This window comes from Raphanus sativus, chromosome 2 (assembly GCF_000801105.2).
Source record: "Raphanus sativus cultivar WK10039 chromosome 2, ASM80110v3, whole genome shotgun sequence".
NCBI lineage: Eukaryota > Viridiplantae > Streptophyta > Magnoliopsida > Brassicales > Brassicaceae > Raphanus > Raphanus sativus.
The window spans coordinates 27,974,154-27,999,883 of record NC_079512.1 but is presented as its reverse complement, the minus strand read 5'-3'; the positions used below and the strand labels follow the sequence as shown (position 1 = coordinate 27,999,883).

Sequence of the window (25,730 nt, the reverse complement as noted above, 5' to 3'; positions counted from 1 at the left end):
ACCCATCTACGCTATGATTCTGTTGCAAAATTTGAAGATCTGCAACTCATATTTGTAAATGGTGTAACTACGTTCGTTGGCAGTTGGAATGGGTGATACTACAGATGCTCGAACATTTAGAGCTGAGGAGAATAATCAAGTGAGAGAAAACATAAATCTTCATCAAAGCAGTGATTGAGTTTGAATGATTATGATACATTTAAAACCACCATTGATGGAGATGTTATGATAACAATAGCTTACTATCCAGGCGTGTTATAGTTTTGACGGCTACGGAATGTAGGTTTTGATCCTGTTATTTGCTTTTGTTAAATTATAAAAAGAGTTTTTAAGAATACTAGGGCTAGATGCAATATTTCGAGAGACAAATTTTATAAAGCAAGTTCTTATAAATCAATGATCTAATAACTACAGACTTTAAAAGATGACAAAATCAATAACTTTCTTTATTTTTTGAATAACACAATTTTTTTATTGACATTGTAAAACAATGAATCCAATAACTCTACATTTTTGTAAACTTCTAACTACTTATTATAAATTCATAAACCAATAACATCAACCTTTAACATACTTTTTAAAAGTCTTAATTTAATATTATAAAATCCAAATCTATAAAAATCTCTACAAATTAGGAATCCAATAACACCCCCTAAATAACAATTCGTAAGGTGATCTAACTCTAGAAGCTGATACATATTAATATTATAATTTAAAATTTTTTTTTTCTCTTTGTAGACAGAGTCAAAAATAGAGACGGCGCCTGCGTTCCACGCAAATGAAAATGGAAAAGGCCAATTAAAAATTAGAAAAAATGAGGAAAAAGAGAAAAATGCCTTGGTGAGTGGGGAATAAGCGAATCAACGGTTGAAAAAGAAGGGAAAGCAACTCAGGTGATATAGATCCAACGGCTGAAACATTTTTGCTTGATAAAGGGATTTAGGGTTTTCTCATCCCCCTTATATACACACCCACCATTTACCCAGAAAAAAACACGCCATCGTCACTCTCCCCTGCTCTGCTCTGCTCTGCTCCGTATACTGCGACAGCTTTTCCCCCTAAAGAAACAATCAATCATCATGGTTAAAGGTCCAGGACTCTACACCGAAATCGGCAAAAAGGCCAGAGGTAACGAGCCTCCATCTCTCTAATCTCTCTCTCTCTCTCTCTTTGTGAGGTGAATGTGACTGCGCCTCGTAATCAGACTTGCTTTTCGTACTTGTTGACCTAGGTTTTGTGTTGAGATTCTTCGAATCGCTTTTAGGTTTTATCAATCGTCGCCTATTTGACTTTCTATCGGTCGTTTAAGAGCTTTTTCGCTTAGCCTTGAATCTATTTTCTATATTCGCCTGTTTCGATTTTGAATCGATCCATCCTTGGTGTAGCTGTAATATCTTAGCGGATCTGGAAACTGTCTATATCTCTATGTAGAGTAGTGCAGCTGCATCATGTTTTTAGCTTGTATACCTCTAGTTGTGATCGTTTGATTTGTAGGAGTATTGAATGTTCTTCTTGACTGTTTGCAGATCTTCTGTACAAGGACTACCAAGGAGACCAGAAACTCAGCATCACCACTTACTCTTCCACCGGTGTTGTAAGTTCTCTTTTCAGATTCTTCTTCATACCTGTTTAACAGATAGCTTTTATGTGACTATGATTATCTTCTTATAGCTTTAAGGATTTGTCTCTTTCTGTGTGTTATAGGCAATCACTACCACTGGAACAAACAAGGGAGATTTGTTTGTGGGTGATGTATTTACCCAAGTCAAGAACAAGAACTTCACTGCCGATATCAAAGTCGGCACTGACTCTTCTGTAAGCTTACTCACCGACACCCACACATTCATCATCCCAAACTTGTCTTATATATATGACTTTCTTTTGCTTTCACGTGTTGATTTCTGCTCATTATTCACTTGGCTATGTTTGTAAACTTTTTTTCCAGCTGCTGACCACTTTCACTTATGATGAGGCCACCCCTGGTTTGAAGGCAATCGTCAGCGCCAAGGTGCCTGATCAGAAATCTGGCAAGGTAATAATATATAATTAACTTCTTCTTTGGTTTATAAAATCGTTTGCTATTTATGCATCCGTGTAACAACAAACAATTGTTCTCTTTCAAAACAGGTTGAGCTCCAATACCTGCACGACTATGCTGGTATCTGCACCAGTGTTGGTTTGACAGCTAGCCCCATTGTCAATTTCTCCGGTGTGGTTGGAAACAACGTCTTGGCTCTTGGTACCGATGTTTCCTTCAACACCCAGTCCGGCGATTTCAAGCATTTCAATGCTGGTTTCAGTTTCACCAAGGACGATTTGATTGCTTCTCTTACTCTGTAAGTTCCCTCCATTACCAAACCTCATATATGGAATTATAACTCGAGCTTGCTGTTTTATTTTGGGGGTTCTGAGTGAGTGATCTTTGTGCTTTATTTTGCTAGGAATGACAAGGGTGACAAATTGAATGCGTCGTACTACCACACTGTGAACTCGTTGAGCAACACAGTGGTTGGAGCTGAGGTTACACACAGCTTCACTACCCAAAAGAACGCCATAACCGTTGGTGCTCAGCATGCTCTTGACCCATTGACCACAGTGAAGGCACGTGTGAACAATGATGGTTTAGCCAACGCTTTGATCCAACACCAGTGGCGTCCAAAGTCGTTCATCACCATTTCTGGAGAGGTTGACTCTAGGGCCATCGAGAAGAGTGCCAAGGTTGGGTTTGCTCTCGCTCTCAAGCCTTGAGAAGAATCAAGCATCCAAATGAGGCCCTTGAGGAGGGGGTAGCTTAGTTTTTTCATCTCCTTGGTTTTCTAATCTTTTGGACTAATCTCTCTGCCTGGTTTTGCTTTAAAATCTTTCATTTGTTTTCTGTTTTCTTTGAATCGGTGTTGGGATTTGTAGCAAATAAGGAAAAAAAACTATTAAAAGGATCGTCTTGAAGAACATTTCGAATCTCTTTCCTAATTATTGTTTCAATGCGCTGCTAAAACTATGTTCCACTCGATTTGGTTATCTGAGAGATTCTCACGGGTCTGCTTTGTTTGGTTTGACTCTCGCACGAGTTTTGATTTGTTTTTTAGTCCATTACTTTCATATTTTTTATCCTTTGGCCGCATACACTTGGTACATGTCAATTTGAAGATACTCGAATTTTATATACGAATAACATCTTAAATCTACGAACCAATAGTTTATCTAGATGTTTAGTTTCACATTTATTTTTTTATTTGTTTTATAAGAAATTAGTTGACGGCTATAGTAAATGGAAGACCAAGCTATGTGGAAAAAACATAGTATTCAGCTTGAATTAAATAAGAATGGTAGTGAAAAACCAGCTGCAGTTCCAACTTCCAACTATCGTGGTGTCATTAAAAGGTATCATCAAGAAAACAAGGTGAAAAACTTGACAAGCATATTGGTTTTTAATCTTACACACGCAGGCATACGTTTTCGATATGGGCTTTAATAAATTAGGCCTAACGTGTGAAGGATTAGCAGAACAGAGATTAGTCAACTAAAAGTCCTCAACCAAATTTCTTATAGACTAAATAATCAACATTAATGGAAACAGAATGACAGTAGTTGAATGTTCTTCATTAATTTAAACCCTTTCCATACGCTACATATGCATTTATTTAAGTGTATATACGATATCAGTACTATCAAACAACATTCATTCACCTACTAAAAATACATTTAATAAATGAAGATTAACAATGACCATTACCATAATTCAAACAATAAATAACTTCTCAAGAAGACACTTTGACTGGACTAAAAAACTAGGTAAAACACATAGAAGACCAAATATAGAAATAAAACTATAAAAATATATGCTCTCGATATTTTAGATAATACAAAATAATATGTAATAAGTATTAAATTGTAGACAATAAACAGATCTCATATCAAACACCTACCGACATAAATATCATAAAATTAGATATTTAATTATTTGTTGTAGTAATTATTTTAAAAAATATTTTAATATGATAACAATCAAATACTAATATTTACTAAATATAAAAAGTGCTGTAAAAGTAATAATTGAAAAAATAAAGCAATATAAGAATATAGAACATACAAAAAGAACAGACCAACAAACGAAGAAGAAAACACACAAATTCTTCATCTTTTTTTTTTCTTTTGTTTTTCAATTTCGTACTATCTACGGTTTGTGAGAGAGTCTAAGCAAAACCCAAAGCTTCACTCCAACTCTCTCTCTCTCTCACCACCACCACCACTGAACAAACCGATCTGAAAACGCCCCGAGAGAGAGAGAGAGAGAGATGAAGAAGCTGAAGAGCTGTTATCTGCAAGTCCGTCGTCACCAGCAACAAGCGGCAGACCGGAGATGGATCCTCCCGTTAGCCATCGGATCCATCTGCTCTCTCTTCCTCCTCTTCCTAACAACCTTAGCTTCCTCCTCCACCCAATCCCGTCTCATTCCCTTATCAGTCTACGCCCTCAGATCCTCCGTCTTCGTCGAGTCCAAGATCAATCCCTTATCCGTCTCCGCCTCCGCCTCCGCCTCCGCCGCAACCACGACCACTCCCCCTCCTCCGCCGCGCCTCGCGTACCTGATCTCCGGCTCCTCCGGCGACGGCCAGATGCTGAAACGCACGCTGATGGCGCTCTACCACCCGAACAACCACTACGTCGTCCACCTCGATCGCGAGTCCTCCGCGGAGGAGCGGCTGGATCTCGGCGCGTTCGTCGCGAACCAGACTCTGTTCGGGAGGTTCGGGAACGTGAGGATGATCGTGAAGGCCAACTTCGTCACGTACCGCGGGCCGACTATGGTGGCGAACACGCTCCACGCGGCCGCGATTCTGCTGAGGGAAGGTGGTGATTGGGATTGGTTCATCAATCTCAGCGCGTCTGATTACCCTCTCGTCACACAAGATGGTATAACAGCTTCTTAATCTTTAAGCGGCTCTGTGTAGTATTGTTGTTGTTGTTGAATCGTTTTTCTTTGGGGGTTTGAATATACAGATCTGTTGCATACGTTTTCGTATCTGCCTAGAGATCTCAACTTCATTGATCATACGAGCAACATTGGCTGGAAAGAGTAAGTAAGCTTATGAAACTTCTGGATCCTTCCATAGATCTGGCAGCAGAAGGTTTTGGTTATTATGAGATTTTGTGGAATTTTTGTAGGTCGCATCGAGCAAAGCCGATAATTATTGATCCTGGTTTGTATATGTCGAAGAAAGCTGATGTTTTCTGGGTTTCACAGAAGAGAAGCATGCCTACTGCTTTCAAACTCTTCACAGGTTCTTTAACCTTTCCATTTTTAGCAAGTTACCATTTTCGGAATATGTTTAAATCTTATATATGAATATCCATGTTGGTCTTCCTGAAATGTAGGAAACTTAGTAAACTCATATCATTTTTTAAAAATCCGTACTTTTTGGGTGATTAATATATTAGGATATGAATCCCTTAAATGTGATCTTATGTTTCTTTGATGTGGTTAAATAGGATCTGCGTGGATGATGCTATCTCGACCATTTGTGGATTACTTCATCTGGGGATGGGACAATCTCCCTCGCATTGTCTTAATGTACTACGCCAACTTCCTCTCCTCGCCAGAAGGCTACTTCCACACCGTGATCTGCAACGCTAGAGAGTTTGCAAACACCACAGTGAACAGCGACTTGCATTTCATCTCATGGGACAATCCTCCGAAGCAGCATCCTCACCATCTCACGCTCGATGATTTCGATAGAATGGTGGACAGTAACGCACCTTTCGCGAGGAAGTTCCGTAGAGACGAACCCGTTCTCGATAAGATCGATTCGGAGCTCTTGTCTCGGAGTCAAGGGATGGTTACTCCTGGTGGTTGGTGTATTGGGACGAGGGAGAACGGGAGCGACCCGTGTTCGGAGATTGGTGATACGTCGGTTGTAAAGCCTGGTCCTGGAGCTAAACGTGTTGAGAAGCTCGTAACGTATTTGTTATCGACTGAGAATTTCAGACCACGGCAATGCAGGTAATAAAAGAAACATGTGAGTTTTTTTTTCTTTTTGGCCTATGCTTTGATGGCATGAAAAATCTACAGTGAGTTTGTGCTAATGAATATGATTATGCTATTGATGGCTGTATAGGAACTTGAACTTTTGAATTTTCTTACCTTGTTAATTGCCGAAATACCGTGAAGAATAATTCGATTATTTTAATTATTTTCTCTTGTCCACAAACTACAGTAAAGCCTGACCTTGACTTATTAATAATCCCTATGATTTAGGTATGTCACAACATCAATGTTTTTTCTTCTCTGTCATGAAGTTTCAAAACTAAGCATAGTGATACAGTTGATGTTATTATTTATAGTATTGCTTCCTGATTGATTCATTGCGTAATTAGCAGTCATTGGGTTATTGCTCTTTCTCTAATGTTTTAGATCGCCATGTGACAAATTACATGACAGTAGCCAATGCACTCCATGTGACTTTATGAATTTAATTACATTTAGTAAGATCAAATAATTTGGAGATGTTATATCTCCCAGCTTAGCTTTATAACAGTGTATCCTTCTCTGAGTTTTTAAATGAATGAATCTTCAGTGTGTAAAAAAAAGAAAAGAAAACAGTGCGTGCTCAGTATAGTGAACCTTTATTTAGTCTTATTGAACCCAGATAAAAAATCTCTTTATTTTACTCGGAAAATTAAATATCATGTTTCAGATCCAAAATTAACTAAGTTCAAAGGGTTGATTCAATGGCCTAGTAAGATTACTTGTGCTCAGAAATATGAATATTTATTCTCATCGATTCTTAATTAAAAGAAACTCTGAAGTCTGACATGTGAATTTAATTCAAAAGATCATCATAGCACAAGTTTTTAAAAAGAAAATATATGGTATAATTTGGGTATAGAAAAAACAAAATATCAATGCATAATACTGGCAAGAGAAAGTAATAACAGAGCCAAGAGCAAAATTTCTTAGTGTTTTTAGAAGAAAACAAAGAGATCAGAGTTTGGTTAGAAATTATCAGTCACGGTTAATCTGAAACACGGACCAAAGTGTTACTCATCACACCCCTTGTTTCTAATACAACGAATAAAAAAAGCGAAAATAGATTAGATCATCAGAGAATATAAAATACTAATAATCGTGAAGATTTTCTCCTTCATATTGTTGCAGTATTTGCTCATCAACTGATCTCACTACTAAAGATAAATAAATCCAAACATAAAAATCTAGAAATCGTTGACCAAAAAAAAATCTAGAAATCGAAGAAGAAAGAAGATGAACGGAGCGTATATCTTGTCCGCTTTATCTGACTCTTGTTTATATATGAGAATGGTTAACCTACGTTTTACAAAAAGCAAACCCTAATTAGTATTGATTAAAAATGACTCTCTAAAGCTTATTTAGGCCCAAAGAAAAGATAGCGAAAACTGTTATGGGCTTAAGCCCATTATAAATGAGATTAAAATGTCTTAATTTATGGTCTAACCAAAAGAAAAATTATTATATCTGCCGCTGATATAATAACTCAGAAGAAGGAACGAGCAACCCAAAGGCACATTCCGTCGTCGTTTTTCTTCTTCTTCTCTCCATATTCGAATCTCTCTCTCTCTCTCTCTCTCTAGGAGCAACTCCTTTGGACAATCTTTCTCTCTCATCTGTTTCTGTTTTGATTTTTAGTTCTGACTTAACACTCTTGTCATCGCAATTCTGATTCTGCTTCAATTCCTTGTGATGCAATCTGGGATGAACAGTGGTGGATGATCAAAGTGTTTCTTCTCGACTTCTCTATGTTTACTTGAGAGATCTGACTGATACGTTAAATCTCTCCTGGAGCGTCAGAAAAATAGGGTATCATCAAATTCATCTGATTTTTTTTTACCTTTTTGTTTTTCTTAATTACAGGATTTTAGGTTCCTCAATTTCTATTATTTTTTCCTAATCTGATGATCTTTTGTCTTAACAGACAGCAATGAAGCGGATGAGAGATGATGTTTACTCATCTGGGTCTCAGTTTAAACGTCCTTTTGCCTCTTCTCGACGCGAATCGTCGTGAGTTACCTCTTTTTCTACTGTCACTTTGAATTTCAATTTCTCTAGCTATAGATTTTTTTCTAATGTTGCTTTCATGCAGGTGTTGTATTTCCTGTAAAAATATGTTTAAAATTTTCTAGTTTTTTTTTCTGTAAAGCATAATCCTTTTTGTTTAAAACGATGTAAGACTTCTTCTAGATTTACTTGCTGATCAACTTTGTTTTCATCCCATGCAATTTATCTTTGACACTTAGATCAGGCAACTCCTATTCTTTTTTTTTTTTGATGCAAGAAGACTCTGCTTTGAGAATTGAGTGGATGTCTTTAAGAAGGTGGTTGTGCAACTTATGTGTTAATAAAATGAAAAAAAAATTTGGTGCAGATATGTGCAATCTCCAATCCCTGCAAGTGGTGGCACCGGAGGAGGAGGAGGAGGAGGAGGAGGGAGCATTGGTGATGGGGAAATCAACTCTCAGAAACTGACAACCCATGATGCTTTGTCCTACTTGAAGGATGTTAAACAGATGTTTCAAGATCAGATGGACAAATATGATATGTTCCTTTCGGTTATGAAAGACTTCAAGGCTCATAGGTAATAATAATATCTTTTGCTTTCCTATTATCACACTGCTTCTTTTCTTTTTAGCATCTGGAAACATTCTTCTTCTTCTTGTTGCAATTTACAGGACCGATACATCTGGTGTGATTGCACGAGTCAAGGAGCTGTTTAAGGGGCATAACAATTTGATTTTCGGGTTTAACACTTTTCTGCCTAAGGGTTGTGAAATAACTCTTGATGAAGTAGTAGAAGAAGAAGAAGAAGAAGCTCCACCTAAAAAAACTGTTGAATTTGAAGAAGCCATCTCTTTTGTAAATAAAATTAAGGTACGCAAAAATGTTTTCTCGTACAATGTTTTTCTTTTCAAGTGTCTCATTGTATCAATGTCGTTTTTAATCACTGCAGAGACGGTTCCATGTTTTCTCGTACAATGTTTTTCTTTTCAAGTGTCTCATTGTATCAATGTCGTTTTTAATCACTGCAGAGACGGTTCCAGCACAGTGAAGATGTCTATAAGTCTTTCTTGGAGATCTTAAATATGTATCGTAAGGATGATAAGGACATCACTGAGGTTTACAATGAGGTAGTGACTACATCTCTCCTACACTATTACAGTTGAAATTTCTCGTTTTTTTTTAAATTTTAATATTAACTCTAACATCTGTTTTTTAGGTATCGACTCTTTTTGAGGACCACCCGGACTTGCTTGAAGAGTTTACTAGGTTTTTGCCAGAGTCTTTGGCGCCTCACTCAGCTGCCCAGTTAATCCGAAGTCAGGCCCAACGATATGATGACCGAAGAGGATCAGGCCCTCCTGCTGTGCGTCGAATGTTATTAGACAAGGTATGGTGCTGGACTATTGGTTACATTTTTCCTGATCTGTTATTCTTGTCACGTCACTTCATGTCTCTCGTTTCTCTGATTATATATGTTTTTAATCATCAGGATCGCCGCCGAGGAGAAAGAGCTGTTGCTTATCGGGGTGACCGTGATCATAGTGTTGATCGTTCTGACCTTAATGACGACAAAGCAATGGTTAAGATGCACAGAGATCCGAGGAAACGAGTCGAGAAGGAGAATAGAGAAAGGAGACGCCGTGATTTGGACGATGGAGAAGCAGCACAAGATAACTTGCACCATTTTCAAGAGAAAAGGAAGCCATCCAGAAAAACGGAGGGGTTTGAAGCTGATTCTGGTCATGCGTCACATTCTGAGAAAAACAATCTAAAAGGTAAGCCACTTTTGGTAAACGGAGAGTTAGCACCTTTCCTGCTTTCCACATTCTCACGCTATTATCATGTTCTGTTTTCTGAGACTTTTACAATTTAATGTTGTTTTTCCTTGTGTTTAGGCATGTACAACCAAGCATTTGTGTTTTGTGAGAAAGTCAAGGAGAAATTATGCAGCGAAGATGATTATCAGACATTCTTGAAGTGTCTCAATCTTTTCAGCAGTGGTATTATCCACAGGAAACAACTGCAGAATTTTGTAGGTCTACAATAACTTTGGTGTTGATGGATAGGGGGATAACTTTTGTCTTAACCCCACTTTCTTTCATTCAGGTTTCTGATCTGCTTGGCAAATTCCCTGATCTCTTGGATGAGTTCAATCAGTTCTTCGAGCGTTGTGAGAGTACTGGTATTTAAGATCTCCTACTGTATTTTTTTTCGAGTGGAAGGTGTCTAGCTGTTTCTAATCATCGTCCCATTTTGCAGATGGTTTCCAGCACCTCGCTGGCGTTATGAGCAAAAGTATGCAGCATTTTCTTACCTTCTTGTCTATGAATATGCTTTTGTCTTGGTTTTTTTCGTCATTGGAACATTAGTAACACTGTTGGGTACCACTTGCTTGCAGAATCACTTAGCAGTGATGAACATATATCTAGGCCAATGAAGGTAGAGGAGAAAGAAAGAGATCACAAACGTGACCTTGAGGCTGCTAAGGAAAAGGAGCGTTCCACGGAAAAATACATGGACAAATCTATTCAGGAGCTTGATCTATCTGAATGCGAGCGTTGCACTCCTAGCTACCGGCTCCTTCCTTCGGACGTAATAAGATTTTCAGAGTACTATGTTGCATACGATTCATTTTAACCGTACTTACTATTGTATCTTCTTTGCAGTATCCAATACCTTCTGTGCGCCACAGACAGAAATCAGGAGCTGCTGTTCTAAATGATCACTGGGTTTCTGTCACCTCAGGAAGTGAAGACTCCTTTAAGCACATGCGCAGAAACCAATATGAAGAAAGCTTGTTTAGATGTGAAGATGACAGGTACGTTTTACAAGAAGTTTTACTTAGCTAATAGCTTTTGTAGTCTTAAGTGATTTGTAAGTTGTGCTTGTTGTTTACTTGTTTCTTGTTACAGATTTGAGTTGGATATGCTGTTGGAATCTGTGGGATCTGCTGCGAAGAGTGCAGAAGACTTGTTGAATATTATCATTGAGAAGAAAATAAGTTTTGAGGGCTCCTTCCCGGTTGAAGATCACTTCACAGGTGTGTAGGCGTTTAGTGATTGTAGCTCTCTCTGTTACATCTCTCTTCCCTTATCTTTGAGCCCTATCTCTTGTCTTACCTTTTTTATTGACTTATTACAGCCCTAAATTTAAGGTGCATAGAGAGACTTTATGGCGACCATGGTCTAGACGTGACAGACTTAATACGTAAGAATCCAGCCGCTGCACTTCCTGTAATTCTCACTCGTTTGAAGCAGAAACAAGATGAATGGACAAAGTGCCGTGGAGATTTTAATGTGGTCTGGAAGGATGTGTATGCGAAGAACCATTATAAATCACTTGATCACCGCAGCTTCTATTTTAAGCAGCAAGATTCTAAGAAATTCAGTGCAAAAGGTAAGCGAACTCTTGGAATATGTTTGGTCCATCAGGAAACTTGTATATAAGTAATCAAGACAATTCTTCCTCATCTTTTATTGCATACATACATCTGTCACGGGTCTATTCTTGCATTTACTTAGTTCGCATAACTTTAATATTTAATTTTGCTTGAATACCAGCGCTGGTGACTGAAATCAAGGACCTTAAAGAGAAGTCTCAGAAAGAAGATGATGTTCTTCTGTCTATTTCTGCTGGTTACAGACAACCCATCGTTCCTCACTTCGAGTATGAATATCTCGACAGAACTATTCATGAGGATCTATTCAAACTAGTTCAATTTTCGTGTGAGGAGATATGTTCTTCAAAAGATCAGATCAGTAAAGTATTGAGGCTCTGGACCAATTTCCTGGAGTTGATGCTTGGTGTTCCACCCAGGGACAAGGGGTCAGATTCTGTTGAAGATGTTGCAGAAACCAAACATCACGGTGCACTTACCAGTGGGGATGAGTATGCTTCATCTGGGGTCTCCAAACATGGCGGGACTGGTTTGTTGAACAGAGATTCTTCAGCAAAAGATAATTGTAAGGATGCTGATACGGCTAGTAAAGATATGGCCACCTGTTCTGCTGTAAACCCACAGAAAGATCTTGAAACTGGAAATGGAGCCGATAAAAGATCCGGAGATGTTGATGAAAGAGTAGTCACTTCAAGTGCATCATTCCCTAGTGGGGTAGAAAACAACAATGGTAAAGTAGGAAGCGGAGATCCGTCAGGTATTTTCAGGATTGAACTTTATTTTTCTTCTTCTTCTTCAGTTTGTGTGCATTACCCACCTGATGGATCCTTTACTTTCACTTTCAAGGTGCACTTGATATTTTATCCAAACCGAGTGACGCTACCGATAACATTGACACCCTTCAGCGTACCCAGGTACAGTACTCATTATCACATTTTAGTTATATGTGTTTACTTGTCTAGTCAGCTATTTTTATGGACACTTCTGACTATTCTCATTACTCATGGTCTTATCGCTAGGTTGGTGATATTGGCAGAACTACAGCTATAGCAAATGGAGTGCAGTCAGATGCTTCTAAAGCCAACATTAATTACGATGAATCTGGTGCTCCATCCAAAATTGAGAAGGAGGAAGGTGAACTGTCACCTACTGGTGATTCCGAAGACACCTATACTGTTTATGAAGATCAGGGATTGAAGTCTACTGCCAAATCAGAACATTCTGTTGAAGCTGAAGGAGAAAATGATGGTGATGATGCTGACGATGAGGAAGGTGATGATGCTTCAGAAGGTGGTGAGGACGCGTCGGGAACTGAATCTGTTGGTGACGAGGGTTCACAGGACGATAATGGTGTTGAGGAAGAGGGTGATCATGGCAAAGCTGAAAGTGAAGGAGAGGCAGAGGGTATGGAGTCGCATCTTATAGAAGACAGTGGGTTGCTTCCATTGTCAGAACGTGTTCTATTATCCGTTAAGCCTCTTTCAAAGCATGTAGCTGCAGCGGCTCTGCGTGATGAGGGAAAACAAGATTCCAGAGTTTTCTACGGGAATGACGATTTTTATGTTCTTTTCAGGCTTCATCGAGTGAGTGAATGTCTGAAAACATAGTTGTTACTGATTTAGTACATTTTTTTTTCTAAATTGGGTTTGAATTTCCAGATACTGTACGAGAGAATCTCCTCTGCAAAAACGTATTGCACAGGCGGTGACATGAATCGGGGAAGCACGAAAAATTCTTATGCAAGGTACACTCTCCTAAACCATGGAGGTTCTTTGTTCAGTTCAATAAAAACAACTTCTATAAACTCTTTTTTTTTGTGTATGTTGTGCAGGTTTATGAGTGCTCTGTTTAGTCTGCTTAATGGCTCAGCTGAAAGCTCCAAATTTGAGGATGAATGCAGAGCTATTATTGGAAACCAATCATATGTTTTATTCACCTTGGAAAAACTGATTTACAAATTAGTTAAACAGGTAAACTTTCATCACCCGGCTTTTTTGGTTGTAGATTTGATCATTTTGTACATTATATTATTCCTTCCTTATATCTGACTTCATTTCATATTATTGCAGCTTCAAGCTGTTGTAGCTGACGATACTGACAACAGGCTTCATCAGTTGTATGAGTATGAGAAATCTCGGAAACCTGGGAGGGTCGTTGACTCGGTGTATTATGAAAACGCCAGGATCCTCCTTCACGATGAAAACATTTACCGGTTGGAATGTGTAAGAACCACTAAAACCAATTCTCATCTTTCTTTCCACTGAGGAACTATGATCGTTCATTGACTCTCGAACTTGTTAATCCATATGTAGTCGTCCTCTCCGCCTCGTCTGTCAATCCAGCTTATGGATAATGTAATCGAAAAGCCCGAGGCTTGTGCAGTTTCCATGGAAACCACGTTTGCAAATTATCTGCAAAAGGAGTTTCTTTCCAACTCATCAGGGAGAAAATTAGTGCCACAGGCTATTGTTTTACAACGGTATGATGAGATTCAATACCTTTTTTTATGTCTCTAATGACATATAGATCCATCTCTTGCTGTATAGTGTGTGGTACTGTTCCATTACTTTTGGAATGACTCAGGAAATTACACATAAAACCAAGTCCTGATCCCTGCTGAACTCTTTCTGGTGCAGGAACATGCGTGGATACTCTGGTCTGGATGATCTTGCAGTAGCCTGCAAGGCAATGGAAGGTGTAAAAGTAATTAATGGCCTTGAGTGCAAGATGTCTTGCTCTTCCTACAAGGTAACGACTAGAACCAATCTACACATGGTTAAGATTTGATTGCTTTATCTCGCTCTTATGTGTTCATAACATCCTTTGTTGTAGATTTCGTATGTTTTGGACACGGAGGACTTCTTCCACAGGAAGAAGAAGAAGAAGCAGAAGAAGAGCGACAACCTGTCACATAGCAGATCAATGCAGCAACGCAAGTTGAATAGAATAAAAAGATTCCACAGCTTTCTTTCAGCTTCAAGATGACGACAAGAACAGCAAAAAAAGCTATCTTCTATCTTTTACTTCAACAAACAAGGAAGGTTAGAGACAGACCAAGCTCTCTCTCTCTCTCTCTCTCTCTCTCTCTCTCTCTCTCTCTCTCTCTGCAACTTTCTCGTTAGTTTTCTGTGTAGTTCTTTGCACAGTAGTGTGTATTTTTAACTAATTTTGGATCTTGTTAATGTATGGTTGTAAATATTGGAAACACATACATGATTATCCTCTTTAGTTTGTATCTACAAACATAGAAAGGTTCAAAGGATTTTATATAAAATGATTTTCATTGTTTCTGTTTTGTCTTCTCAAAGCAAAAGTTAACATGATATGATCAAACCTAACCATAACTAGCTAATCTCCCTCTCTCTCTCTCTCTCTCTAGCTTTTTATTCATCCCAAAACGAGTATCCATGTCCTCTCACTACACGTCTCACCTCAGGCTCCTGCAGAAAGTTCCCTCTTTCAGTTTTCTTCACAACACCTTCTTTATCCACACCAGACACATTACCTTTCAAATCGACCATCCCCTTCTCTGCGTATTGTTTTCCTTCAAACCAGCTCTGAATCAACTCTTCAGCCTTCTCATTCGGTCTGAAACCCTTTTCCTTCATCTCCTTATAGTACCCATGCGCTTCATCCACCTTACCATTCAAGAACAACCCATGTATCATCACAACATACGAACTAAGATCCGGACCAACACCTCTTTCCTTCATCTCCTCCCACAACAGCGCCACGTTATCGAAATCACGCCACCTACAAAACTTCCGGATCAACATTATAAACGTATCAACGGTCGGCTCGCAACCCATCTTCGTCATTTTATCCAACAGCTCAAAAACCTCATCCCCTGTTCTCAGTATCCTCATAAACGCATGGTACGTCCGTATCGTCGGCAAGACTCCTCTCTCAATCATCTCCTCAAAAACCCTCTTAGCCTCTTCCGTCTTTTTAGCCTTGCACAGAGGTTTTATAAGAGAGTTGTAACTCACAACGTTCAACTCCATCCCTTTCTCCTCCTCCATCGTCTTCATCAACTTCACCGCCTCGGAGACAAACCCACCTTTCGCCAGCGCGTGCACCACCGCGTTGTACACTTTCCTATCAGCCTCCACACCCTCTCTCTTCATCCGGTCGAAAAGCCTTAAAACCTTACTCAAGTTCCCTCCTTTCGAGTAGCAAGACATCATGCAAGAATACGACACGACGTCGTGCTCCACACCGACGTTCCCCATCTCCATCCACACTCTCTCCGCCTGCCTCGGGCTACCGATCACATTACACCACCCGTTCAGAACAATGTTGAAGCTTTTGGCGTCGAACGGGTACGTGTCCTTGTTACAGTAGATCAAATGCTCGGCGTCTTGAACGTTCTTGTACCTACAGAGAGCAGAGAGGAGGCTCTGGAACTCGTCGATCCCCATGGGAAGTTCGAACCTTTTGTAGGCGTGGAACGTGTTGATCGCTCTCCCGACGTCGCGCACCGCGCAGTACTTCCTGATCATGATCAGGAGCGTCTGCGAGCTCACAAGAGAAGGTCTAAACTTTTTTTTCATCTCTTCGATCAACGTCCAAGCCGTGTCGAACTTCCTCATCTTGCCGAGGATGGAGATCATAGAGTGGTACTCGCGAACCGAGCGGACGTAGCCTCCTCGGTGCTTCCCTGACCAAAGGAAGAAAGTGAATGCGGTTTCCCAGTCGTTGCGGGATAGAGAAAGGATCTCCACCACTAGTTCGTTCGACGGATTCACGCCGCACTCCTCGAGCTTCTCTCTCAGTTTCTTCCTGTTGCTCCCACACTCTTTCAACAGCTTCGAGATGGTTCGAACATCCTCCGAAACAACAGACTCGTTGTGTTTTGTAGAACAGCCAATCTCTTCTTCCTCATCTTCATCATCGTCGTTATCATTGCTATCATTGCTGTGGTTCGATCCCGCTAGCTCTGAGTCGAATCTGGAAGTGGAGAAGGAAGAAGAGAGAGACAAAGGAAGGGTACAAGCTGAAGGAGGATCCAACAAACATGGTCGAACAATAGACTTATCGCTCGAATAATGAAAAGTAGTAATAGATCGTGAAGCAGGAGCTCTAAGAAGTGACAGTCTTGATCTAATGAGAAAGATTCCTCTCATTTCGACAACCTAAAAACCACCGAAGGAAGAACAGAGAAACCTGTCTGTTCTGTGATTCTACAGACCAAAGTTCTTAACTTTTATCGAAGATTCTCAATGCCCGATAGTTTATTTCTGATGTAAAGCTACAAAATCCGACAAGTTCTTAACTTGGAAGAACATCGCCGCTTAGAGTCCGAAGAAGACACGACTGTAAATGTTGAAGCTGTCGTACTTGGCCTGCTTCTTCCCTCTTAAATTGTGTTGGCCCATTAAGTTTCTCCAGCCTATTTATTTTATTTGACCCATTTGTTTTCTTTAAACACCCCACTTATGTTTTGTTCTTTTTGGAACATTATTTTGTTCTTGTGTGTGTGTGTGTGTGTTTTTTTTCTAACTATGAGGAGTTTGAACTTTGTGCCCTAATCTTTCTCATGGCCCAGAGCCAATTAGATAACTTTTTGATTGTTTTTTTTTTGCTTAAAATTGATTGTTTCAACCAGTTAAATAACTTTTTGATTTTTATGGTTATCTCGTATAAAATTCTAGCTGACAATACAATTTTTTTTTAGTTGAATACAATTTTAGATATTATTACTACTTTTTGATTCATATCTCTTCGGCCAGGAAAGAAAAATTATTATATAATACATACAGTTCTAGAAAATTATATAGCAGTTTATTGACGTTTGATATATCTGTCTCCCTTTTCCCCTTTTTTAAAAAAAAAACCATGCATGATACAATTGTATAGTGACCCAGCTCTTTTTTTTAATTATAATTATGTTCTATAATTAATTAACGTCATCTAATATACGGGAACAAGCAGCTTGAACGACTAAGCCAATGGCGGGTCCTCCGGAGAAGATAATCGGCAAACAGTCATTGGCGAGGCCACGAATGGCGTCGCAGCATTCCTTATCCAAACCATGATTGTCTCCCTTTGTAGCTTTCTCTATGGCCTCCATACAACCCTCAACGCTCCTTAGTGATACAATGCATTTCAGTCGACCAATATATGGCATAGCTTCTGATTGATGATGACAAACCAAAGCCATAATCATTGTTAAGATAAAGAACATAGCTTTGATCTGCTTCGGCTCCATTTCTATTAATTCGAGAGAGACAAAACAAAAACAAAATAACAATATGGTTTCTTTTAGATCTTGTTGTTTTGAGAAGTGAATTCTTTTTAAAATGAAATGACACTTTGTCACACTTCTGAGTTGCCTTCCTTCTTTCACGTAGACCACACTTCTCACATGAAGAGCACTTTTTTTTTTTTGAGCAAAAACATGAAGAGCACTTTTTTTTTTGAAACCCATTTTTCATATTAAAAACATAAAGAAATAAAACATTACAAGCCCAATGACTTAAAGTTTTTCCAGCAGCCCATTATCATAATAAACAAAATCAAGAATCATAAGTAACCCATGAGGCCCATGTGTAGACATAGGAAATAACGAGATGAGGAGTGGAGAAAACGCTTCGTTGACTTTGAGAAGGAGGCCAGTCTGATCCGAGTTCAATCCATGGAGGAGAGCAGAGAAACCCGTTCAGAGGAGCCACTGCTGCATCATGATTGAAGCTGAAGTTGGGTTCTGTCCACGCAAAGAGAGAATCCTGTCTTTCACTTGGCGATCAATCTGGCGGATGAGAGAGGAGGATGATCTGAATGCATTCCGATGAAGCCTGAAGAGCACTTTCTGTTGTACTATACTAAAATCAGGACGAAACTACTCTTTTGTGTATGCTTTTCTTAAATAACATCATTATATTTTTCTTTACCAATTTCTCATTTTACAAGAAACATAAAAGAATTTTTTTTTGGTATGGTAAATTATATTTTTTGTCTTCTAGAAGTTAATATCCAATTTGATATATTTTAAATTTTGTGTCAAATTTTGTGATTGAAAGTTTTGTGCCATAAATAGCATATAAGATTTGACGGACAAGTTTTGATAGATACTACATGGTGGACACGATTCAATAAGAGTTGTAATCTTTTTAGAACTCTTAATCTCTCTTTCATAAACTTTCAGATCTTTTCGATTAAGTTAACATATGATGGTTTGTAGTCATATGAAAATGGACAACAAATGAACGCAGTTGCTTGAACGCTGTTGTGTGGATAGGAAATTAGGATAATCGATCGTATTTGAAAAATTTGTGTGTGGATATTTTCAGATGGACGCAGTTGCTTGAACGTTATTGTGATGGACATAAGTGGCTGGATGTATACGGATATAATCATTTGTGTGGACGTCGTAATGTGTACGACCGGTGCTGGATGCTTGGGTGTGATTAGCCAAAGTGAGACAAATCCTGTGTGTTTTGCGGCAAGAATTCCATAATGTTAATTTCATCCTACATTTACATAAAAATCTCCATAAGGAGAGGAAAAACGTAAAGTATAAGAAAGATGCAGATGAAGATTTTGACAAATGAGTGTTTTGTGGACTGTCTTGTGGACGGGTGTCTAGTGGAAGAATGACTTGTGGACGGGTAGCTCGTGGATGGTGTGTTGTGGATGCAATTTTTGTGTGATTTTGGATTTGACATACCTTTGATAGTGAAAGAGACGGTATTGACGCGCTAATTGTTGGTGATTGAACATAACCAATATGGACATAAACAAAAAAAAAAGTAAATTATGAACATAAACAGAAATGAGAGAAAGTAAAGTAGAAATTAAAATAATGAGTTAAGTGTAGTTAATAAATTTCAGGATAAAAGAGGAATTCAATTTGAAATAAGTGTCTCACAAATTGTATGTGTGTATACACTTGTAAAAAGTGTGTCCTACTGTAAATTTCTCTTCTTTTTTTCTAATCAGGCTTTTTATAAGGGAATATGGTTTTGACTAAACATGAGATAGTTGGTAAGTGAGTTATTTCTTTTACCATGTTGACTATTATTCTGCAAGTTAGTTTGGTTTGTAATCCTCGTATAACACTTCCTTGATCATCTTACAAATTTCTGATATCTGAAAAAAGCATAAGATAATATACAGATTTTTCCAGAGAGATTCCTTGTGAAACAATCTACTTATTTAATGTTAACTTACATCTGAGTGATTGCAGAGAAGCGATGGATGTTGATGAAATGTCCAAAGCGTTTTCTGCAGAAGCTTCACAAGCGAATCTACTTGATCTCCCAGAAGATCAACCTGAAATTTGTTTTGCACTTCATAAAAAAAAATTCATAATAAGGAATGAAATCACAAACTGTTTTACCTCAGTTTCTGCCTTTATGAGATTCTCAGACCTAAGAACAAAAGCTGTTCTATATGCAGATTCTTTTCGTCTTAACTCTGCTATATAATCCACTGTTGAATCAATATGTTCCTCCGAGTTTTGTAACCCTAAATTTGCCATCTTTAACTTCTCTTGAATCTTGAAATCAAATTCATCAAAAACTAAAGATATCTCCATGCACACTCTCTTTACTTCTTCCTCAAGCAACCTTTTATTGTTTGCTTCATTCCTTTCAAGATTCTTTACAGTCTCTGAAACTTCTATTAGCAACTCTCTTACAATAAGCCAATCCACTTCATGTCTAAACACTCCATCTTCACGCAGAATCTCAAAATCATCAAAGACTAGAGATGTATTCAAGCTTGCCCTCTCTACTTGTTCCCCAAGCAACCTTTTATTGTCTGCTTCATTCCTTTCAAGATTCTCTATAGTCTCTGAAACTTCTCTTAGCAACTCTCTTACAATAATCCAGTCCACTTCTTGTCTGAAATTTTCATCCTCACGATTAATCTCAAAATCATCAAAGACTAGAGATGTATCCAAGCATGCCCTTTTTCCTTGTTCCTCAAGCAGCCTTTTATTTTCTGCTTCAATCCTTTTATGATTCTCTATATTCTCTGAAACTCCTTGTAGCAACTCTCTTACAGTAATCCAGTCCACTTCTTGTCTGAATGCTTCATCTTCACGAAGAATCTCAAAATCTTTCTCCCAGTTTAGATTCTTTTGGCTCTCCATGTCTTCTTCTGTTTTCTTAATTTTTGTGATTTCATCTGTTAACAAACCTTTGAGTAGAGTCAAGTAAGTATCTTCCAAGATCATTAACTCCATTTCTACGTCTTCTTTCACCTCTACCTCATTTTCAGACAGCACCGATCTATGTTTCTGCATTTTCTTCCAAACATCATCCAAACCATCGCCCATTACCACTTCATCATTATCACGTCTATCATAATCCTCATCATAAACAAAATGTTCGAACAGCTTAGTGTTAAGAGACATCAAGCTATCAAGACCTGCGACGATATCATCAATACCTCGTTTCAAGCTAGAGCTGTTGCAGCTCCTCTGGCGTTTAATAGACTCGATTTTAGGAGGAACAAGCTCTTCGCTCTTCCTCCTAATGATCGATTCATGACTCTTTATCAACTTCGAAACAGGATAGTTGCTTGAATCTTCTCCCTCTTCTTCTCCCTCTTCTTCTTTATCATCAAGAACAACTTCACAATCTATTGAAGATGATGATGTTGTTATTGCTCTAGGAGATGATGATGTTGTTATTGCTCTAGGAGATGATGATGATGTTCTATGGATGGTGATCTGTGATTCTAAACATTCCACCTCTCTACGAATCAAACAAACCCTAGATTCATAATCTTTAACAACCATCATTACCTTCTTCTTCTCCTCTTCTAAACCATTCATGAAACCTTTTATAAGTAACCCCATTGTCTCCCTCTCTATAGACCATCTCCAGCTCTGCTCAATGGGACCTAACTCAGACAAGAATATCGCGTGATGCATCTTGTTAAACGCAAGATCCATCGTCCCTTTCAGAACATCTATATCAACCCCTGAAGGATCCTCCGTCTCTTTCCCCAAACCATCGTACTCCGTCTCAAGCTTTTGTCTAAGATTCATCACCTGATGATCAACAGAGCTTTTCAGCTCAGAGAACTCCTCACCAATCTCATTACTACAACTACTCCTGTTCCTCTCGAGATCTTGCAAATGAACAAGCTCTGTTTCTTTACTCTCCAAGACGTTTCTCAAGCTCGCTTCGTTCTCTGACCTCTCTAAAAGCTCCCTGTCTTTCTCGAGAATAGCCAGCTCTGTCTCGAGGAGACGGTGGTGAAGCCTGTCTTTGATCTTCCTCAGATCGCGGACCACTTCCTCGTGGTTGCTCTCGAGGTTATCGGTCTCTTGTTGCACGAAATTCAGACAGCTCTCGAGCTGTAACACGGCGAGTTCGTAGAATAGGGATATAGCGTTAAGGCGGAGGAGAAGACCGTGTTTTGTTTTGATCTTTTCGTGAGCTTTGTCCATTGCTTGTTGTACAAGTAACATCATCGTCGAATCCGCCATTGAAAACTTCACTTTTCCTTCCACTTCCTTCATTATCTCTTTCATTTTGGCTTTCCCACAAGACTAAACTTATAAAAGTTATCTTACTTTCTCATTATTTCTATTGTTAACAAATGTTTCTTGAGTGCCACGGAACATAGTTTTGACCTATTCTCGAGGATCTTGAACACAACAATCTCGGAGCGTTTTATTTATTTATATATATGAAAGCTAAGCTAAATCGTTTATTAAGCTTTGCTACCACCGTTAACGGCGTCGTTTCGAGACCGGTTCGTGATCCATTCCAAAACATCTCCGAACACTAAGTCGACGTTCTCCTCGGACTCTCCAATCAGCTGATGCCACATCTCTGGATAGATCTTTATCGTCTTGTCTCCGCTCTTGCACCTCATGTAAAGCTCCTCCACGGAGGAGGGATCGCAGACGACGTCGTCTCCTCCGTGTACTATCATCAAGGGAACTTCTACTTCTTCGAACCTGCTTTGAAGATCCTCGCAGACTCGTACTAGCTCGTAGGCCGTGGCGGCGCGTGGTTTACCGACCGTTCTGTTGGGGTTAGCGAAGGCCAGCTTTCGTTTCCAGGGCTCCTTGAAAGAAACGCCCGCGATGGTGCCGCGAGTTGGAACGACGCGCCAGGTGGGGATGAGGGTGGCTGCTAGGGTTAAGAGGTGTTGTAACGGCCACGGAGGTTTGAATTTGTGGCTGATGGAGCACATGGCGCCGCTGAGGATGAGACCGTTCCATTGTGATTTCTGGCGGAGGGTGATGTAGAGAGCTATCGCGCCGCCGAGGGACTCGGAGTAGAGGAAGGAAGGTAGGGAGGAGGAGTGACGGCTACGGAAGTCGTCGAAGAAGGAGATGCAGTCGTCGACGATGAGGTTGATGTTTGGGATGTGAGCGGTTAAGCCGTCGGAGAAGCCGTGGCCTTGGTGGTCGATGGCGCAAGTGAGGAATCCGGATTTTGCGAAGAGGACGGAGGTTAGTTGGAGGAACCAGCTGGATTCGCCGGTGAAGCCGTGGACGACGGCGATGAGGCCTAGTGGTGGACGGTGGAGAGGGGTCCACCACTGAGTGAAGAGCTTGAGCCCGGTTGGATTGGTGATGTAGGCGGAGGAGTGGGTGACGGAATGGCGGGAGTAGAACTCGGCGGCGGTTAGAGAGCCGAAGGGGCTCGAAGCGTTGGCCTCTGAGACAGGGTGGAGTCCCATGTTTTTAGTACCGGTGCGTTAGGTTTATAATTCGTATATTTGAAGTGGTGAAATGCTAAAACAGAAGAGTGTTCCAATGCTTCTTGTGTGACATACTAAGTTACTAACTACTGCCGCTTTTTCGGTTTGTTTCGTGTCCATAAGAACTTGTTTCTGTTCTAAAGTTCTTCTACCTAATTTCAAAACAAAAACTAATCAAATTTTAAGTAATATCATAAGGATCCGTATTATATAGCTGGTTAATTAATATTCTTCTATGAAGTGCATAATAGAAAAAGACTTATGAACAGCCTTGTGTAATTATCATGATGGGGTTGGTGAAGTTAGTACACGTGAAACATTGGATTAAATTACTCGACAACCTACTTCTCAACAAGTCAATTTTGACAGGTAACAAATTAATGAATATAATATAATAAAAACACACAAATAGCATTAAGATCCATATGAAGACATTTACCTAAGCGAAGAAGACGATCGAGAATCTATATCTATCAACATCATAGAGAAGATGCAGCATATGTCTAGAATTTTAAACAGACACAAAAACAAAGGTGACCATTTGAATTACTTCCAACATGTCTAAGTTCCCAATGAAAGCAAAAACTACTCTGTTGACGACTTTCTACTAGATCCTCATTTCCTATGTTCATAAACTTTGTTTAACTTAACACTTTCTAAACATTTAAACCTAATTGGAATAACTCAAGTGGGAGAAAAATGCAGGGGGCATTGATTGATTAATAACATAAAGCTTATTAGATTAAAGAAAACAAAATGGTGGGAGAAGAGGAGAAGAATATACATTGATGTTTTCTTTCTGTCTCCTTTTTTTTCTGAGTCTTTTGATTTTACAGCAACCCAACAACACAGCTAAGATGTAATCTATTCTCCAGACCTCTTAAATGATGTCCCAATAGCATGCACCTGAAATGAAACAGACCATCGATGAGTTTAACAAGCTCTGTTATATGATTTATCTGTGAATAAAAATCGACAAAGAAAGAGTTACCAGAAAAGGAGCTTTGCGAGGTAATCCCTGGAAGCGTCTACTGTTCTACCAGCTCCATCACCACCACTTTCTGTAGTCCTTATGACTGAACCCTGCATCAAAGCTGAAGTATTCTGGTCCTCGAAGATCCTCTCCATCACGTTTTGGACAAGCTGGCTCACGATTTCTTCAACTTCCGGTGAAGATAGTTGAGATAACTCAGTCACCTGTAAACACGGTTCTTTCGTCAGCAGACAGAGGAATAAGAATCAAAGGAAAACCTCAACGTTTCGTACCATCTCTGCATCTAAGGAACGCAAATACTCCAACAAGTCATTCTTGCTTCCTTTCTCACATTCTATCTGTAAAGCCTTCTTCTTTTGTGAATCTAGCTCCTGGAAAAATAAAACCAAAGCATTAGGTCTTAAAAGTAATCACACAATTCATAAACCACATCTTATGCAACACAAGACGTTTGAGTATTTTACCTCTTTGACGCAAGTTAACTCAGACTGCAACGCCTGAATATAACTCAAAGCTTCAGGTGACAAGTCTCCAAACACCTGAGGAGGAGGACTCATTCTCTCTAACTCCTCAACACAATCCCCTAAACCCTCGCTCACTCCCTTCTCAGATACATCGTCTTTCGAAGCCTGATCATCCTCCTTTCTAGGATCACTCACTATATCGTAGTTCCTCGTCAGCGATACACGATACTCCGCATTCCACAACGTATACCTAAAACCACTAGGAGCTAATTAAACAATCTACAGAGGATTAGAGCTTAAGCTTAATCTGCCTAACCGTTTTTTTTAAATCATTGTTTTTAGAATAACCGTTTCGTTTATGATTGATTTTGCCGTTTCGATTTCTAGAACATTAGTCCTTGTTGATTTACCCTGTGATGATGGAGGAGATAAGGAGGCGATACAGAGGCTGTTCCGAGATGGTAACGGAAACGGAGAACTGATCGGAAGGGAGGAGTCCGAGCATAGACGATATCGTCTCCTTCATCGAGTCCTTAGCCGAATCGGACAAGCTCTTGGAGATGACGGAGGTGTCGAGCGGCTGGATCCGGTTCACCAGATTCGCGATCACGGCGAAGCCTCGGTCCAGCTTCGACCGTCGAGTGGACACGTACGAGTCGTCGGAGGAGACTCCGCCTCCGCTGAGACAGCTGATTACGGCGGAGGACACCGCGCGGTGGTTCGGAAACCGGTGGCGAGGAGACGACGGTGGAGGTTGGTGGAGGATGAGGTTCTTCCGTGAAAGGTCCGTTACGCGAGAGAGCATGAAGAAGGCTCGTGCTGACGTGGCCGCCATTAAGTTAGCGTCTAGAGCTCTCTCTCTCTCTCTCTCTCCCTCCGATGTGTGTGGCTGCGTGATGTGCGTTGGCTATGGAAGGATCTTTTTGTTTTTAATTGCTTTACTTAAATATTTGATATTTTGATAATTATGATTTATTTATTTTGTTCCGAGAAAATTCTTCCTTCGTTCGTTTATTTATGTGAGCCCACTAATCACTAAACCTCAGAAATATTATTTTTTTATTAACCATAATAAAAAGTCGAACCAAACTACAGGACTAAAATCATAAGTAATCGACTAAAGTTTGTATTTTCAAATTTTGTTTTCTTTTTTCGTTCTGGAAAACCGAT

The 25,730-nt window shown here is 39.5% G+C and overlaps 8 protein-coding genes, 1 long non-coding RNA gene and 2 other non-coding genes across 11 annotated transcripts; 4 read left to right on the top strand and 7 right to left on the bottom strand.

The window, feature by feature from the left end:
• Positions 1–968: 968 nt before the first annotated feature.
• Positions 969–2,951, top strand: LOC108816987 (mitochondrial outer membrane protein porin 3). Its single transcript, XM_018589565.2, has 6 exons — positions 969–1,128; positions 1,527–1,594; positions 1,705–1,815; positions 1,946–2,032; positions 2,128–2,336; positions 2,442–2,951. Exons 1-6 carry the CDS (start codon positions 1,080–1,082, stop codon positions 2,746–2,748), a joined length of 831 nt encoding a protein of 276 aa, XP_018445067.1. The 5' UTR covers positions 969–1,079; the 3' UTR covers positions 2,749–2,951.
• Positions 2,952–4,101: 1,150 nt separating this feature from the next.
• Positions 4,102–6,191, top strand: LOC108843252 (beta-glucuronosyltransferase GlcAT14B). Its single transcript, XM_018616399.2, has 4 exons — positions 4,102–4,914; positions 5,002–5,077; positions 5,167–5,282; positions 5,491–6,191. The coding sequence occupies exons 1-4, from the start codon at positions 4,296–4,298 to the stop codon at positions 6,003–6,005; spliced, it is 1,326 nt and encodes a 441-aa protein (XP_018471901.1). The 5' UTR covers positions 4,102–4,295; the 3' UTR covers positions 6,006–6,191.
• A 555-nt stretch (positions 6,192–6,746) lies between these two features.
• LOC130508863 (small nucleolar RNA R64/Z200 family) lies at positions 6,747–6,849 on the bottom strand. Its single transcript, XR_008943047.1, has one exon. It is a non-coding gene; the product is annotated as a small nucleolar RNA R64/Z200 family (small nucleolar RNA).
• Positions 6,850–7,095: 246 nt separating this feature from the next.
• Positions 7,096–7,176, bottom strand: LOC130508858 (small nucleolar RNA Z199). Its single transcript, XR_008943042.1, has one exon. It is a non-coding gene; the product is annotated as a small nucleolar RNA Z199 (small nucleolar RNA).
• Positions 7,177–7,498: 322 nt separating this feature from the next.
• LOC108842246 (paired amphipathic helix protein Sin3-like 2) lies at positions 7,499–14,717 on the top strand. Its single transcript, XM_057002904.1, has 23 exons — positions 7,499–7,834; positions 7,950–8,035; positions 8,400–8,609; positions 8,704–8,902; positions 9,061–9,159; positions 9,249–9,419; positions 9,522–9,807; positions 9,928–10,064; positions 10,139–10,214; positions 10,292–10,327; positions 10,431–10,624; positions 10,699–10,850; positions 10,945–11,072; positions 11,174–11,428; positions 11,593–12,186; positions 12,276–12,343; positions 12,449–13,012; positions 13,088–13,173; positions 13,261–13,399; positions 13,499–13,651; positions 13,742–13,908; positions 14,066–14,177; positions 14,262–14,717. Exons 2-23 carry the CDS (start codon positions 7,956–7,958, stop codon positions 14,412–14,414), a joined length of 4,059 nt encoding a protein of 1,352 aa, XP_056858884.1. The 5' UTR covers positions 7,499–7,834; positions 7,950–7,955; the 3' UTR covers positions 14,415–14,717.
• On the bottom strand, positions 14,677–16,771 carry LOC108842247 (pentatricopeptide repeat-containing protein At5g15010, mitochondrial). Its single transcript, XM_018615105.2, has one exon. The coding sequence runs from the start codon at positions 16,553–16,555 to the stop codon at positions 14,813–14,815; it is 1,743 nt and encodes a 580-aa protein (XP_018470607.2). The 5' UTR covers positions 16,556–16,771; the 3' UTR covers positions 14,677–14,812.
• A 381-nt stretch (positions 16,772–17,152) lies between these two features.
• LOC108840986 (uncharacterized) lies at positions 17,153–17,728 on the bottom strand. The gene has a single exon (XM_018613779.2). It carries the CDS (start codon positions 17,638–17,640, stop codon positions 17,329–17,331), a length of 312 nt encoding a protein of 103 aa, XP_018469281.1. The 5' UTR covers positions 17,641–17,728; the 3' UTR covers positions 17,153–17,328.
• A 175-nt stretch (positions 17,729–17,903) lies between these two features.
• Positions 17,904–19,386, top strand: LOC130507964 (uncharacterized). Its single transcript, XR_008942617.1, has 2 exons — positions 17,904–18,282; positions 18,722–19,386. It is a non-coding gene; the product is annotated as an uncharacterized LOC130507964 (long non-coding RNA).
• Positions 18,722–21,925, bottom strand: LOC108839348 (WPP domain-associated protein). Its single transcript, XM_018612128.2, has 5 exons — positions 19,771–21,925; positions 19,602–19,703; positions 19,438–19,520; positions 19,099–19,129; positions 18,722–18,901 (listed from the first exon to the last, which is right to left on the bottom strand). The coding sequence occupies exons 1-3, from the start codon at positions 21,916–21,918 to the stop codon at positions 19,461–19,463; spliced, it is 2,310 nt and encodes a 769-aa protein (XP_018467630.1). The 5' UTR covers positions 21,919–21,925; the 3' UTR covers positions 18,722–18,901; positions 19,099–19,129; positions 19,438–19,460.
• Positions 21,926–22,035: 110 nt separating this feature from the next.
• LOC108840293 (caffeoylshikimate esterase) lies at positions 22,036–23,200 on the bottom strand. Its single transcript, XM_018613126.2, has one exon. It carries the CDS (start codon positions 23,079–23,081, stop codon positions 22,101–22,103), a length of 981 nt encoding a protein of 326 aa, XP_018468628.1. The 5' UTR covers positions 23,082–23,200; the 3' UTR covers positions 22,036–22,100.
• A 591-nt stretch (positions 23,201–23,791) lies between these two features.
• LOC108817597 (uncharacterized) lies at positions 23,792–25,474 on the bottom strand. The gene is made up of 5 exons (XM_018590329.2): positions 24,971–25,474; positions 24,561–24,810; positions 24,369–24,467; positions 24,094–24,299; positions 23,792–24,008 (listed from the first exon to the last, which is right to left on the bottom strand). Exons 1-5 carry the CDS (start codon positions 25,393–25,395, stop codon positions 23,933–23,935), a joined length of 1,056 nt encoding a protein of 351 aa, XP_018445831.2. The 5' UTR covers positions 25,396–25,474; the 3' UTR covers positions 23,792–23,932.
• Between the last annotated feature and the right edge of the window lie 256 nt (positions 25,475–25,730).